Source organism: Apaloderma vittatum, unplaced genomic scaffold (genome assembly GCF_000703405.1).
Source record: "Apaloderma vittatum isolate BGI_N311 unplaced genomic scaffold, ASM70340v1 scaffold17082, whole genome shotgun sequence".
NCBI classification, from domain to species: domain Eukaryota; kingdom Metazoa; phylum Chordata; class Aves; order Trogoniformes; family Trogonidae; genus Apaloderma; species Apaloderma vittatum.
In genome coordinates, this window is record NW_009705406.1 from 944 (window position 1) to 17,271 (window position 16,328).

Below are 16,328 nucleotides of genomic sequence, written 5' to 3' on the forward strand. Positions count from 1 at the left end.
GAAAACAGGAAAGCAATGTCATACAGATCAAAACAGCTTGCAAGGCTTTATACTTTTTTAATTGGTAGGTAAATGGTTCAAATTTAGGTTAGATATGAGTTAGGAAGCTGACAGGCATTAAAGTTTTTGCATATAGTATATCAATGAAGTAACTTTATGGGGTAAGATGTTTGTGGAGAAATATTTTAGGGGGGAAATATTATATGGATAACTTGATAATGATGATTAATTTATAATTAGAACTTCCCTTTCACAGCTTTCTTCTATTTCTACAGAATTCAAGATAAAGTAGAATTAATTTAGCTCTTAAGACAGACTGCGTTACTGAGTTCTGTAGAATTGGAATAATTTTTGTGAGGTACCATTACCAACAGCAAACATGGCACGCTATCTTTTATATTTTCAAACTACGTTTATGATAAAAGGTGGATGTTTAGTGGTATACTGATACTGAAATTTTGTTGTGTTTTTTGTTTTGTTTTTTAAAGGCACTTGTATATTTAAGTATTTTTCAGAAATGCTAAGTTAACGTTCTGAGGAAATGCATGTAAAATAATTCCTGCATCATAAATAGAAGTAACACAAGGGAGAAGAAGTAACTGTAGCGTATGACTGAATGGCTTAGAGTAGGCAACTGGGGCACTGGAGTGGGAAAACTGAGTCCTAACCCTACACATATACCTGTGTGTAAAACTCTTCACTCACAGTTTCTTGTGTGTAAAAAAAGAAAAGTTATCAATTCATTGTGCATTTTTCAGTATCATGATTTGGTAGTTGTGCTGCAAGTGTTAACTGAGATAATAGCTACTCAGGACCTTCAAATACAAGGGTAGTTATTAAATACATTTGGGGGAAAAAACGTCAGATTCTCTGGGAATTGTGTCACCCTACAGCACAAAATCATTTAGTTGGCTTTTATTTGTTGCTTGTTGGGGGTTTTTTTAGGCACTGTTGATATGTATGCTGTTGTGGATTTTGTGTGTGTGTGTCCTTGAGAAGCTGTATTGAGAATTGCCCCTCCACATCCCCCAAAGACTTAGCAATTGAAACAAAACCAGAAAGAAGAATAGTATGTAAAGGATAAATAAGACAAGAGAGCTAGTATAAAAATAAGAGTGAAAGAATACAAACCTGTAGTAAATTTGGATTCATTAATTTTATCTTTTTCAGCTGCTTTTTGATTGTTACATGAATGTCACAAATCAGTTGTGCACGGCAGAAGCTTCCTTCCCCAGGAAACATCATTTTGGAAGCAGCGACACATTGTATTCTTTAGTAAACTCTAGAATTCTCAATCTGACAACCAGAATTTATTGACCTTGATAGGAGTTCCATGAAAAAAATTAATTCTCAGTTTTTCTGCATCTATAGTTTATATAAAGTTCTGGACTTTGATAACTGAGGCAGCTTGATATTCAGTTACCAATGATCAAAACAGAAAGTTGGTAAATGAAAAATATGATGATGTCGCAAGTGTGATATTCCCAGGTACAAGCAAACTACAAGTTTGAGATTTAGAAATGTGACTGACAGGCTGTGAATAAAATACTCTTAAGAGGAGTAAAGGGCTTAGAACCATAATGGTTTAACAGCAACTAAAAGCATTGTAGGTATTTTTTTCTCCAGCTAGAGGAAGATGATGTTTGACTCAGTTTAAAGATAAATGGTTGCAAGTGCGAGTCTGTGATCCCATTTGTGCTGCATTGTATTCTAAACGCTTTGAGGTACAACTGCTGATCTTTGAGGTAAGACTGCTGACCGACTGCCCCTCGTACTCCACGTTGAGATTCTTACACCTCAGTCTTGTTGACGGTCAGTCAGGCAGTGGAATCGGAGTTAAAACGTAGAATTGGAAAGTTACTTCACATTATTTGGGACTTAGTTTTTAATCTCAATAGTGAAATGAACTTTATGACATGGAAGCAACTCAGATTTACATTTAGTTTTCCTATGCAAATTATTCCTGGACTACTAAAAGCAGTAGTTATACTTACTAGCAGCTCAAAAGATTAAATGTGATTTGGTGATCTGAAATTTCTTGTTCTAAAAGGGCTGGTAAATGGCAAATTGGAGTAAGAAGTATTAATAAAGGCTAGCTCTTGGTGCCTTTTATTTGTTTAGACTTCATACACTTGCAACTTGGTGAAAAGAGGCGGTTAGTGCAAACAGGGTCATGGTGATTTGCAGAAGTTGCCTTCCCTTGGTTAGGAGCTGCTGTCCTAAGTGTGGAGTCAGAAGAAAAGACGTATGTGTAACTCAGCCTGCCTCAGTGCAAAGTCCAGGAGCTTAATTAGAATTGTGGATAAGAGTGGATTTAAACAAAGTCTCAGGGCTTTGCACTTGCCTGGCTCCTGTAGCTTTCTGCCAACGTTGTCAAGGTGTTGGTACAAGAGTAGAGTGGATAACTGGGGCAATAATTTCTTAAATTTAGAAAATAGTTTAAAATTCTTGACTAGTTTCTAATTTCTTAACTCTGAGTCATGTCTTCAAATAGGTTCTCGATACTCTGTGTGTATTCTTTGAAATGAGATTAGCTATTTGCTTTTTCTGTATCTTTAGTATAGCCCCTAAATATGATAAAACCTTTGTATAGATAATGCCATCTTTTTTTTTCTAATTTTAACAAATTTGTCAGTGATTGTTCTACTAAAAAGTGTTTCGGGGTTTTTTTAGGAGGATGGCTGAAGAGTTAGTGAATTTGCGTAGCTTTCATTGGTGTCTTGCTAAAGGAACTTAATTTACTGGAAAGCTACCACATATACATCATGTACATGTGCTCTGTTTTCTCATAAAGAACTAGGCATCCTACAAATGCTCACTTGAAGCTGAGCTGTGTGAGAGTAGTGTTGGGCTTTGAGCATTGTGCTACTAAAAACATTGGTTTTCAGCATAGATAGAGTATTTGGGAGTTTCAGAGTTAGCTTAAAGGGTTTTCTAAGGATATCTGACACTTCATTGGTGTAGGGAAAATGCTAACACAAGTTTTGTGACTTGCAGGCTCTTGTGAAACTTCTCCTGCACCATGTCTTCATGTGTGTGGTTCGAGAACAGACCAACACTTAGACAATAGAAAACTTAAAACTATTAAAATTCAATTTAGTCATTTTGGGTGTTTACCTCTCAAGGAGCTTTGGTTTTGATGGTAGATATCTCCTCCCCCTTCTTTAATGAAACTAACAATTAGAACAACTTTTTTTAAAAAATACACAGTGACAATATTAAAGGAACTGCATTGGCATGTATAATCTTGTTCACAGTATCAGAATATAGGGCAATTATAGGTAGGTTTTTTAATTAGTTTGCTGTAACGGCAGTTTGTGTCTTGAGAAGGAGGTTTTGTAAGAGTTTGGTTTCTTTCTAAGTAGATAATTTTGAATTCCATTTTATTGCGGTGCTAAGGAAACAGTTGTATTATTAATAGTCAAGTCATCAAACCATTTAAAGCTTAATATATCACAGTCACTAAGTAGGAATTTAACTTAGAACTCTTTAATAATTTTATCAGACAAGGATAATATTTGGTTTCTTGTGCAAGTATTATTTAATTAATTCTTCGATGGGAGATGGTAGTTTCGTTTGGGTTTTGTTATTGGGTTTCCTATGTTTCACAAATAGACATTTTATTTAACCTGTGCTAAGTGTTCAGTACCTACTGTTTATTTAGGTGCTTATGGGCTAGGAATTTGGTTCTAATGTAAAAAAATATATATTTTGAGTTGCTCTTGTGTGTTCCGAAATGCCTAACCACACGGAGTTGCACAAACAATTTTAGAAAACTACAGTGTATGCTTGCAGTGTTGGTGATGGCTCTCAAAAAATGTCTTTGAGGCTCCAGTTTTGGGTTGTTTGTTGTTTTTTTTTTCAGTTAAGGATTTTATAGCTTATACAGAAAAACAGCAAGCTCTTCTGTAGAGACAGAAGAGCAAATTTCAGTGGAGTAGGTCTTCTATACAGATCAAAAGCCGAGACTCCTAATGAAAGCGTCTAGTGGATCTCAACTAATAGAAGGGATATCCTGCAGAAGAGTTGCAGCCTGGACGGGGTGTGCAGAGGAATGACAGGAGTTTGCAGATGCATGTGGTTTTGTCACTGTAAAAGAAATGTTTTAGCAAAGGGACAAGAGACTGGAACAAGGGAGACTGAAGTGTCTTCCACTGATAGTGCTGGCTGCTGTTGCTTCAGGTGCCTGTGAAACTGGCCTTGGCTGAAGGTTGGGTGACACCTTCCGCACCTTGAGCATGAAATAGCTAACATGGTCAGTTAGAAACTCTGTGCTGCTTACACATTGTTGCTTGGCATTCAAAACCATCCTGACTCGCACAGAAGAAACTTTAAAAGTGAGTGACAAAACTAAAGTAACATAAGTAGCAAAGAAGGTAAGTAGAAACTGTTGAGCTTGTTTTCTTCATTGCTTGTTCTCTCTCTCAGTGCTGGGTGGAGGAGATGAGGAGAAGCATACAGTAGTACATCAACAATGGCTTAAGAGTGTTTAAAAGATTGTTTCTTCTGAGAAAAAAACCCTCTAATATTCCATATGTAAAATGTCATATTTTTACATTGGCAGGTTGCAGTTCATACTGTGAACTAAATCAAATTTTCTGTTTATTCTAGTTGGTTTGGATGCTGCTGGTAAGACGACTATTCTTTATAAACTGAAGCTAGGAGAAATTGTCACCACAATTCCCACTATCGGTAAGATAACCAGTTCTTGTGTCTTCATTCTCTAAATTTGTGTTGTAGAGATGACCTCCTGAGCATAGGGATTTCTTGCCCTTGCTGTTAGTATAAGAATTAAGGCAAACATGGGCTTTGTGGTAATGGCATAACAGAGCTGTGTCAGACCAAAGATACATCTAGACCAGAATCTTGTGTCTGACAGGGGCCAGTAGCAGATTCTCAGAAGTGTAGGAACCAATTAAATAGCAGTGGTTCCCCCAAACACTGTGATCTTCTAGCAGGCTGAAAGACTTGCTGAACCAAGGGTGTTGTACTTGAATTTAAGTGATTTACTTCCCCCCCACCCCTTCAGTAAATTTTCGTCTTGGTCTATCAATTCAGTTCTGATAAACCGTTTTGTATGTATTTGGCAGAAGTATAACTTGGGAATTAGCTGTCTTTAAAATAGGTAGAATTACATTTTAACAGTAGCATAGCTGTTTCTAATTGCTTAACTTTTATTTTTAGGTTTTAATGTGGAAACAGTAGAATATAAAAACATCTGTTTCACAGTTTGGGATGTTGGTGGTCAAGATAAAATTAGACCTCTTTGGAGGCATTATTTCCAAAACACCCAGGTAAGAGTTCTGAGATGGCAGTAGTTAAAGACCTGTTTTGTAAAGTCTCATTGTGTTCTGTAGAGTGTGTGTGGAAAGTTGTCTTCTGTCCCTTCTTTTCGGAAAGGCTACTTGCTATTTCCTGCAAGTTCTGAGGGATGCACAGATTTTATTCTAGTTGAAGCTAGTTTGTTACTTTGAAGGCTTTGACTCTAGTGGTGTGTGTAGCGTGGCAAGGATGGAGTATTTTAGGATCTGCCAGTGTTCTGTAAGGTGCCAGAGCAGCTGGTTTATTTGGGAAGAACTCTGGAACTTCACTGTATCCATGCTTCGATCTGTTTGCCCTGTCTTTGGCTTATGTGCAAAAAAGTTCTTGTTTAAACATCCTTCTGCATACTCGTTAGTACTTAGCCTTAAGATAAACAGCTTTTACTGTGCTGTATCAGTGTATTTAGTACACTATCTAAAAATACCAGAAAAGATCTTGTTACTGATTGATATAAAGTCTTAGCTTTGAATTGATGTGAGAATGATAAAACATAAGTTTTTCAGGTTGAAAATTTAAGTGTGTGTGTAAGGAGGACACTTGAATAACACAGATGCCATCAGAAATACTGTTTGGTGCAAACATTTTAAAACTAAATCAGGCCTTCCTTTAAGGTTGTGGAGTTTATTCGGTGAAAGATGAGATGGTGAAGCGCTTGTGACTCTCTTGCTCTCCAAACTAATGACTCTTACACTAATCTGTAAACCAACATTTGCATGTTTTAACTTTTTCAGTTTAGAAGGTCTAGCTTTATTTTGTTGAAACTTAGGTAGTTGTTCAGACATCTTGCATCGCTGAAACAGAAATTTCCTGTTAAAATTGCTCACCTAAGAGGGGCGATGATCACAGTATTGAATATGATGTTTTTGATATTAAAATAATACTGCATGTTTACATTGTTGTTTTAAAACTGCTTAACTTCTTACAGGGCCTCATTTTTGTGGTAGACAGCAATGACAGAGAGAGAATCCAGGAAGCAGCAGCAGAGCTGCAGAAAATGGTAAATATCAAGACCTTCTGAAATATGATTGGTTTACCTTGTCATATTTTTGGAAGTTTGTCAGCTTCCATAAGAGATCCAAGATTTTAAAATTTTAGGAAGTTTGTACAGTGCATGTTTTACTCACCCAGTAATTGAGCGTCACAGTGCATTGAGTTGTAACAGCAACTCTTTAGCAAGCTTTAGTTCATGAACTACTGTGTCAAAATCTTTCTATTCTTCATAAAAGCTTAATAGAAATGCAGCAGATAAAGAGAGAATTTTGGAAAAATGAATTGATGTTAAGAATTTCAGCAGCAAGGTGTGGATAAATTTAAAATGCCTATTGAAAGAATATTTCCTTAGGGAGTTGAATTTCACTCACTACTTACTAGTGACTTGGGGAGCAAGAATGAAAGTGTTTATAACCCTTAAATTGGTACTTAGGTTTCTTTAGTGTTTGTAGAAATAATTGAAGTACTTAACTGAGCTAATTTAATAACATGACCATTTTTTTCTGTTAGCTTCAGGAGGATGAGCTGCAAGATGCAGTGCTGCTTCTGTTTGCAAACAAACAAGATCTGCCAAATGCCATGGCAATCAGTGAAATGACAGATAAACTAGGTCTTCAGTCTCTGCGTAGCAGAACTGTAAGTGCTAAACTTGCTGATAGCTGAACTCTTGTCTTCCTTTAATGTATGTCATAAGCAGAAGTTTTCCTTGAAATGGAAGTTTTCACCTCTTTTTATAGAAAGATGTACTTATCTGCTATTAAGCTTTGCAGTGAATAGTTTAAGGTTCTTTTTCAAAACTAATGATTTAGAAGCATAATCCAGAGCGTACAGCTGTTGTGGGTGGTTTGTCTCTTGCCTTTTCCTGGAAAAAGACAAATACTCCACTCTGTCACTGAAGTATGGCTGTCAAATATGTTTGATGAAGTGTATGGTGGGCTTTTCTGTTTTCTCAATATTTGTTCTTCTGGGGAAGAAAATGCGTTTTCACCACTACACCCTAAATGGTGTTGTGGCATTTGGTAGGCCAACCAGAAAACACTGAGTTTCTGGATAACGTCTGAACCCCATCTATTTTATATGTACTTTCCAAAACTTTAAAATTTAAACTACTATCTGTTTGATACTGACTTAGGGCACAAAACAGTGTTTAAATAATACTGTATACCGAGTGATGCATACTGTGATAACTTAGCTTGTGTTTTGACAGTATTTAATTTTTGTTTGTGTTCTGCATTAACAGTGGTACGTCCAGGCTACCTGTGCTACACAAGGAACTGGTCTGTATGAGGGACTTGACTGGCTGTCAAATGAACTCTCAAAACGCTAACTCGAACTGGACGACTCTTTCACCAGGGACATGTTTGATATAAGTGGTCTAGGCTTGTTACAACAGAATTAGTTTGCATCTTGGTTATTACAGTATCTGGAACTGATATTTGGGCAGGATATTACCACGTTTCAACTTACTTTGTTGCCAATCATTGTTTACCAAGCTACATATTGCAAAGGTAGCGATATGCTTGGGTAAAAATCTCCTTAACTTGGAAAAAGTGTATCTTCTGATTTTATTCCCCTTGTTAGCCTAAATGCCTCAATAATAGCTATTGTGACATCTTTAAGATCTCTTTGGAATACTCTTTGGAGCCCAAATAAAATTGAGTTTTGTTGTTTTTTTTCTCCTTGCTACTTTTAGTTTACTGATGCCCTGTTTCATTCCTCAGACAGTCTGCTGATTTAAAAATGTAGCATTCCATATGTATTTATTTCTCTCCCTTGCCAAAAAGAATTCCTAATACTGCTTATTCCAGCCAAGGAAATGCTCTAAAACACTATAGAATCTGCTGCACTGAGGAACATTTTATTAATCCTTGGGTTCTGTCAGCCCAAGTTGCCTTTGTGTGAATTGGATTTGATGGGTAGGATAGTTCTGTGCTGGTTGCGAAGAGCTCATGTTGAGGTTGTTTTTAATATTCAGCAGATTGTCTTCTTTATATTGTATCTTTTTTTTATGTTGCATGTTGCTTTTTGGTATCAGCCTGACTATTTTTGCCCAGTGTATAATAGTTCTGCTGAAGTTTTACTGTTTGTTGGTGAACATATCTTCATAAAGAAATTTTGGAAAATTCATCAAACCTAATGGATTAGTTTCTTCATAACCCACTTGGAATTATTCCTAATAAAATGATAAAATGTTTAGTTCTGTGTATACTTTTCTCGATTCCTGAAATAGTTGAATTTCAAGCTACCACTTACTCTTTTTCCATATACTGGGCTTTCTTGCAGCTTGAATGTGAACATCAGCCTCAGATTTTCACTTGTTTGGAGCTATGTTGAGCAGGATGTGGAAGCTGGGCAACAAAGTTGTATGCAGTGCAGTAGAGTAGCTGTTATCAAGACTTAGGTAAATCTGTTAAGTGTCTTTTGAAGTTGTAAATCTAAAATTCCTTTGAAGATGTCCAGATATGAAAATACTAACAGTTACAAAAATTGTAATAAACCAAATACGAACTGCCTGAAAAGCATGCATGTCTGTTTCGTAGTTGTATCTGCATTTGAAAGCCAACATGGATTCTAGCAGAAGAATCACGAATTCTGTGCTGGCTAGCTCAGAAGCTAACTTGGAACACCTGTACAGGGATTTAGTCAATATTATATTCATGATCATAGCCACCCCAAAAAATGAGCTCTATGCAGCTTCTGCTGTCTGCTTTCATATTTTTACCTCCTTAAAATCTTTTTCATTTGCTGGCCTGCTATGTGGATGCAAATATGGCTCAATCCTCCAATTGAAATATTCTATTCTATTGTATGTCTTTGGAAACCCAAAGTGTGATTTCACTGCAGTTTCAGGCTAAGCTCCTGTCTTATTTTCAGCCCAGGTCTTGTCCTTGCAACAAGAAATCCCCATGACAAGGTCTGGTAAACTCGAGCTTGTTTAGGCTGAGAGCACCTTCTAAGGCAGCTTCTGCTGTAACTGAGGTTTAAGTTTCTAGGAAGTACTGCTACTGTGAACACAAGTAACCTGAGAAAATTCCAAAGCTTTTGAATGTGGTTGTTAACTGTCTCCATTCTGTGACAGAAACCCAAGAGAGTGTAAGGCAAGTAGGGTTTTGCCTGCACCCTTAGTGAATCACTGACAATGTATTAACCAAAGTTGGTATATCCGTGTGTTGGATCAGTGGCTGTTAATATGCTTATTTCTGGCAATGCAGTTCCTTGAAATAAACCTTAAAAGGAACATCATGTTTCAAAGAGGCAGCTTGTCCATAATACGGATTGTATTGGAAGTCCCAGTACAATAAAATGAACTGAAATAGTGCCTCTGAGAGACGAAATGCTGCCTCCCCTTCCAAGGAGAAAGTTAGAAGTAGACTTGAAATAAAAATGCAGATACTTAGAAACAAATGAAGCTTTTTATCTTGAAGGAAGCCTTCTGTTTGGTAGAGATAAAGATTTCATTGTTTTAATAATTTTGGATGCTTTTAAGTAATTAAATACTGATGTTGAGGTGAGCTCTGTTTAGCCACTATGCTTTTAAGTTACAGCATGTGTATAGAAGTTCATAGTCGTTCATTTTGCTGTGCTTGGCTTTGTGTACCAGTAGGCTGCAATTCTGCTCTCAAATGATGAATTACCCAAAGCCAGAAAGTAATAAAGGTCTTGAGCCTTATTTAAGAGTAATGGAGTCTGCATGGGGTGTTAAGGCTACAACTTACACTGAAGTGTAGTAAGACAGTCAGTAAAATTCTTGCAGGTAATTGAGTAGTTGGTGTAGTGTTACTCAGAGCCTAGAGAGGAGCTGAAGCAAGTGCTGCAGTCTTCCTGGAAATAGGTGAGATAACATTTGACCTGTTACAGTTTATTTGTAATAATATTTAGCTGTGGAAGGGACAAGACACTTGATGGGCTGTGAAATAATGTCACAATTGACACAAGTAAATAAGCTTTCCCAAAGGTTATTAAATTATTACCAAGTGTTCTCAAAGCTTTTAACATTTTCAAGGTATGCTCTAGATTACATGTTCTTGACTCTAAGCAGCGTTCCCTGGGGTTGGTGCACATGCGTATAAGGCTGCCTTTTCACTTGAAAAACTTGAAGTAATTTATGTATATTCTTACTGGCTATAGCTGTGAGCTGAAATCTTGGTGCCTCACTTTTTCCTTTGGCATTAGTGCTACTTTTGTAGCCAGTGCCTCGCTGTTAGTAGAAAAATAAACTTAGTTCTGATGCTGCCTTATCCCTTCTGGTACCAGGATCACCTGGGCTGTTGAAATCTGTACCATATTGCATTAATATGGCTATCCATCAGTAAATAGCATTGCTGCTATTGGCAGTCAACCTGTGCTGCTGCATTGTACTAATTAAATGAGGGATACTTGGGCTGGAGAATTTCCAGCACTGGCTCTTGGTGCTGAATTTCCTCCTGCAGATACCAAAGGATTATCTGCTGTGTGCAAGGGCCATCTAGTTTCAGCGGGCCTGTTCCAGGGACGTGTTTTTCCCTTACCTTCCTTCCTGCAGGTGCCAGCACTCCTGCGTTCTCCCTCTCCTTGGCCTGCAAGGAGATAGAAGCAGCAACCCGGTTACCAATCCGGGGAACGAGGGACCTGCTGTTTCTCAGAAGGGAGGCAGGATACCAGGCAAGTCCATTCTCTGAGCAGCTCCATCTTCTGGTACTATGGAGAAGTTACAGAGTTTTAATGGTTTGGTTTTGGAAAACCAGACAAAGTAACCCAGTTGTAATGGGTAGGTACTTAAAAAAGAGGAAAATGAGGTTTTTAATTTATAAGGGGATCTCGGCTATATAAGTAATATATTTTCATTTCTAAACTCAACAGTTGCAATCTTACTATTCTAAGCGACTGAGACATTTCTTCGGCCAGTCTACGAGCTGGCATTACTCAATGGAGTTTGGTTGGGGGGAGGGGGGCAGTTCTCTCAAATTTTTCAGAGCTGGCAAATGGTAGAAGGCGTCTGATTCAGCTGGAACATAGTATCCAGTGTTTTTCCAAGGTGTTAATACTTTTATTTTCTTCTTTAACAGATCTTCCAACTAATTGTTCTTCCCTGTAAGATGCCATGTGCTTGCAAATGTTAAATTTTGGGGTGTAAGCTTTCCCTCATTTACTAGATTAATAAACATTCTTTGTCCAGATGAGGTTTACAGCTTCCATTCTGTTTGCAAGACCTTGTCCTCACCCCTGTATCCTGAAATTTAGTTATGAATCACTGATAGTTTTATCAGCTTTGTAGTCTAGAAGAGTACAGGCATTACCTTCAACTTTTATGCAACATTTAGTTACACTTGACTTACAAGAGAATGGTAACTGATTAAAGACCCACCCAAAGTATTAAGGGTCTGATTTTAAAGGGTGAATAATATCCATATCTCCGCTGCAATGATATAACTTTGTTCTTTGCCGCTCTTATCTCTGCATTCCCTGCTTCCATTTTTTATCCGAAGGCCTTTAGCTACCACTTGGCTTAGCTAAAATGCTGACTTGATAAAAACCATATCTCTGCTGCAATGATATAACTTTGTTCTTTGCTGCTCTTATCTCTGCATTCCCTGTTCTGCTTCCATTTTTTATCCGAAGGCCTTTAGCTACCACTTGGCTTAGCTAAAATGCTGACTTGATAAAAACTGAAATGTGAACGTTAACACCAAAGTCTGCCCAAGCCTGTTACAATAAACGAGCGCTCTTTGGTGATGTCTTGTTTTGTGACAGATCTGCTAAAGCTGGTGAATGTCCCACTCCAGGTCTTGATCACCTATTCCCACTTTCAAGCCTGTATCTTGTTCTTTCGGCACAAGAAGCTTTATGGTGAATCGGCTCAGGATATAACTACCCACTACACGACAATAGGTAAAGGCTGTCTGGTTTTCACTGAATCGCTTCCTTGTTTGAGCTCTGTGTAGTGTGAGCTGGAAGAAGGAGCAACAATTCAGAGGTGATAGAGCAGGATTAGGTAAGAGAGGTTGCGTTAACACTTATGTTGCTGAAAAAAAGCTACTTGCGAAGGCCATTTACATGGGATCTTTAGTAATACAGGCTTCTAGAAGCTTAGGTATTAAAGGAGCAGTCCTTTTCTTAATTACTCTTTACTTGTGTGTTTATGGACAGTTGGTAACAAAATTCTCATGAGATTTTTCTTTTCCTGTCATCTTGTTCTGAGATCTGTGAGCCTGCATCTCTTTAGCTGTGTATGACCTCAGCAGCTAAACCTGCCTGTTGGCTTCACTAGTGCTGTTGCTTATCAGCATCAACTCATTAGATGCTCAGATACCACAGTAACAAAACCCAGTAGTCATTTTATTGGAAATTACATCAAAAAGGCTAAAAAGCAGATGCTTACAAGCTTCCACAAAGCACTACCCTTCACAGTATAGCAGGTACTATAGCAAGAGACAGGATCCACTGCCCTCAGCAATACACAAAAGTGACTGCCTATTTTTAGTAGTGTATAAAGTTTTGTGAATCCCATCTATAACCTACACTCTACTAGAATGCAGTGCAAGCATAGGCTACGCAGCTTTATCAAACTGCGCAGACTTGTTTTGCTGTGAAAAAAATAGAAAAAAAACCCCAACAGTGACAGACAATTGAAAATGGAATTTTATTAGGTGAAAGAGAGATCTAGTGAAATGTTTTTCAAATGCTGTTTCCTATGGCCTAATGATGCAGGGAAAGAAGCCTGATAAATGATCCCAACTCCTCCAACACCTTCAGTGAAGATACAGATAAAATACCTCTTCTCACATCCAAATTATCTCCTACAAAACAGGGAAGCTTAGACTATTTCTAGAAGGAAAAAATACAGGTAAAAACACTATTAAGAATTCGGGTCTTCGCTGTATGCAGTAGAAGAGCAACACAGAACTGCAATAAACACTGCAAGTCACTAGTGTTTGTAAAGATTTAGGCAGATAGCTAATGCACCACACCAGCTGTTCTGCATCTCCCTCTATCTGAAAACAGGTTATGTTGTTGAAAAGCTCCCTCCCGTCCTGAGTTGGCTACCATCAACTTTAGTATTTCTTTTACTGCCAGTGACTAAGGAATAGAACAAAGTAGATGCTACCTATATATGTAGCCCAATTTTACCAGGTGCTAAAGTTAGCCTCATTCAGTGAGCAAGCAGAATGCTTCCAAATCAATTATAGCCTTGAATTTAACATGCTTGATGGCTGACAGGTCTATTCACTGATAACATCTTTTCAGAAGGTAGTATGCACAAGTACATTGTTCTTGTCAGTAAAAAAACTGAGACACAGTAAGGGTCAGTGAAAAAACACAATTTAAAAAAAAAAAAGTCATAGAAGTAATTATAATGAGGTTGAATCAACTAAATCCATCTGTTTTCAGGTTCTGTGTTTGGTTCCGAATTAAGCAGGGTTCAGTTTGTACACTGTCTTATAAATCATATTAAATTCAGATATATTTTTTAACAAAATAATTCTTAAGCCTTTAAAAACACCAATAGAAAGGTATACGATAATCCAATTTTCAAAACCCCATCTTAAATGTTTTCCCTATTAGCATATAAAAAGTTGTCATGCAAATATTCTGAACTGTGTGATAATATTCAATAGAACCATTAAACACATGAACTTTTCAGCAACTGTTCCAACTCCTTTTAGTAGCATAAAAGCCAGGGTGTGTAAACTGCAGTTCCCCAGCAGTATATTCAAGTTCTTGTTTGAAAACCTCCAAAAGCACCACACAAGAGCTGATTTATTTCCACCTCAAGTCACATACTAGTGCTATATGATCAGAAGGATGTGAAACACTTGGCAAAGCCTGATGGGTTGTGACTTCTTCATGACTTGGCAATGGAATGACCTGTTCGACCTCTAGAGCATCTTTGTCAATAAAGATGTAGTCCAGACAGCCATGAAATCCACCAACATAGTTTGTATAAGCAGGTTCTCCACAAGCACTCTGCAGTTTGAAAGGATGGCTTAGAGACATATTGCACCTTTCTTCTTCACCATTTGAGACCCAGTCTTCATGATCTTCAGCAATGCCACCGCTGTTAATAAAACTGTAAGTTCCAGATGATGGCGTACTATTAAAATCTCCACAGAATATGATTGGTATACTAGGATACAAGTCACATGATATGTGCCTGATGTGAGACAAGGCTACAGCGATTTGAATGAGACGGATGTTCCCACCTAAGAACATAAAAACATATTCCTTTACATACTTCACAGTAGCATTTGAGGAATTTCCTCATTACTCATTTAAGCGTTATCATGTATAGCTCTGAAACAGCAATCTCATTTAAAATTTTCTGTGCCCTATGCTATAGAACAGTTTTCTTAAAGTAGCCTTTGAAATTTGTGACTACAGAAGTTTCAATGTCTTAATTTCAACTTGCACATGCACAAACTCTGAACCTTGAACATCCATATTAAAGTAGCTTTCCATTTCATGGCAACCATCCTAATACTGTTCCTGAAAGGCACAGAACCAAAAAGAAACCAATTTAAAAGAGGAGAATGTCTTTTAAAGCTTTTGTAGCCCAATCTGGTTGCCTTCCTGGCAGTACCCTAATACAGGTCCTTCAAGAGCAATAGGACTGGGAAGCCATGAGCACACACAAAGCATCTGTATTTTATAGTCTGCTCTTGGGGTGAATTGTGTGTAACATGACTTGCCTTGCTTTCAGCTCTATTTTACTGGCTCCCAGGCAGACTAGAACAATCTTGCTTTATGGAAAATAAACAAACAGACCTAGCAGCTTAGCTTGCTTCATCTAGATAAGAAGCAAGGCAGGAAACCCTCACTTCCAGAAGAAAATATAGTTACAAAAGAATGCGAGGAAATCTATTCTCCCCAGGAAAAAAAACCCAACCTTTGCAGACCTAATTATCGTACATGCAGGAACATGACAAAATTACCTTTTGGGTGCCAGTATAGGTGGGTATTAGCTACACAAATCTTCCTGGAAGGATCAGTAGTAGACTGAAGAACTGAAACCTTCAAGAGAAAAAGCAATCTTTGTTAAGTTTTAAATAGAGAGGTTATGTATTTTTTTTAAAACGTATTTGGTAAGCTTAGGCCTTTATGGCAATCCAGTTCAAAGAACCTGATGTTTGTAACTAATGAACAGTACAGATCCTAAGTGGAGTCTATTTATCCTCTGTACAACGTTTGGGTATCAGCCAATGTATTGCCACATATTGCCACTACATCCAGGTATTTGACAAATATTCCTTTGTCCTTAAGTGTCTGGTTTGGCCATATCTTTCCTTCAATCCATTCTGTATTTTTTCTTAAGACATTGCTAATTCCATACCATTCTTAACTACTTTTATTTTCTGTTCTCCCACCTCTGTAACAGAATTGGAGCTGTATCTCTGGTTTTAACAAGCAAACTGTGGCACTGTACAGTCGTTAAACTGAATGTAAACTTAGAGGTGATTTCAATTATCAAAGAAAGCTTGCTCTGTGTTCCAGACTTGTTAATCCCTCACCTTCCTTCTCCCTTCAGCCTAGCCTGGCTGCACTTGCCTGGAATCAGTGGGAGGCGGGAAGAGGAAGAACGCGTGTAAAAGCTGGTACCTGCAGCACAGATGACCTCTGCAGCACCTTCTCCTGCACCAAGGGGTACTTGGCGAGTTTATCACACAGCTCCTTGTGCAGCGGGTCTGAGAGCAGGGCTTCGCTGAAGGCTATGTCGTGCTGGCTAAGGCAGCTGAACTTGTCCCTGCGGTAAAACGTGGCTAGGCCTTCGTGCTGCTTCTCCTTAATCTTGAAGAGCCCTTCGAGTCCAAAAGCATCGAGGGCTGGAGCCAAGCTGTCCGCGAAAACGGACTTATCCACTTCCTGCAGGCAGATGAGGTCGGCGCTGTAGCCCGCCAGCTCCTTCTTGAGCAGGTTCTGCCGGTAGTCGAGCTCCAGGGCGTAGGGAGCGCAGTACGGGTAGAGCACGGTGCGGGAGAACTCCGTCTGGGCGTAGGTGTCGGCCAGGATGTTGTAGGAGACGGCGCGAACGGAGCCCTGGC

The 16,328-nt window shown here is 38.3% G+C and overlaps 2 protein-coding genes across 2 annotated transcripts; one reads left to right on the forward strand and one right to left on the reverse strand.

The window, feature by feature from the left end:
* Positions 1-4,607: 4,607 nt before the first annotated feature.
* On the forward strand, positions 4,608-8,834 carry LOC104269194 (ADP-ribosylation factor 4; the record flags this gene model as incomplete). Its single annotated transcript, XM_009865394.1, has 5 exons — positions 4,608-4,692; positions 5,185-5,294; positions 6,248-6,319; positions 6,823-6,948; positions 7,553-8,834. Coding segments are annotated over 5 exons (480 nt in total), but the record flags the coding sequence as incomplete, so codon positions are not given.
* A 5,149-nt stretch (positions 8,835-13,983) lies between these two features.
* Positions 13,984-16,323, reverse strand: PDE12 (phosphodiesterase 12; the record flags this gene model as incomplete). The annotated part of the gene is made up of 3 exons (XM_009865396.1): positions 13,984-14,492; positions 15,222-15,300; positions 15,886-16,323. Coding segments are annotated over 3 exons (960 nt in total), but the record flags the coding sequence as incomplete, so codon positions are not given.
* Between the last annotated feature and the right edge of the window lie 5 nt (positions 16,324-16,328).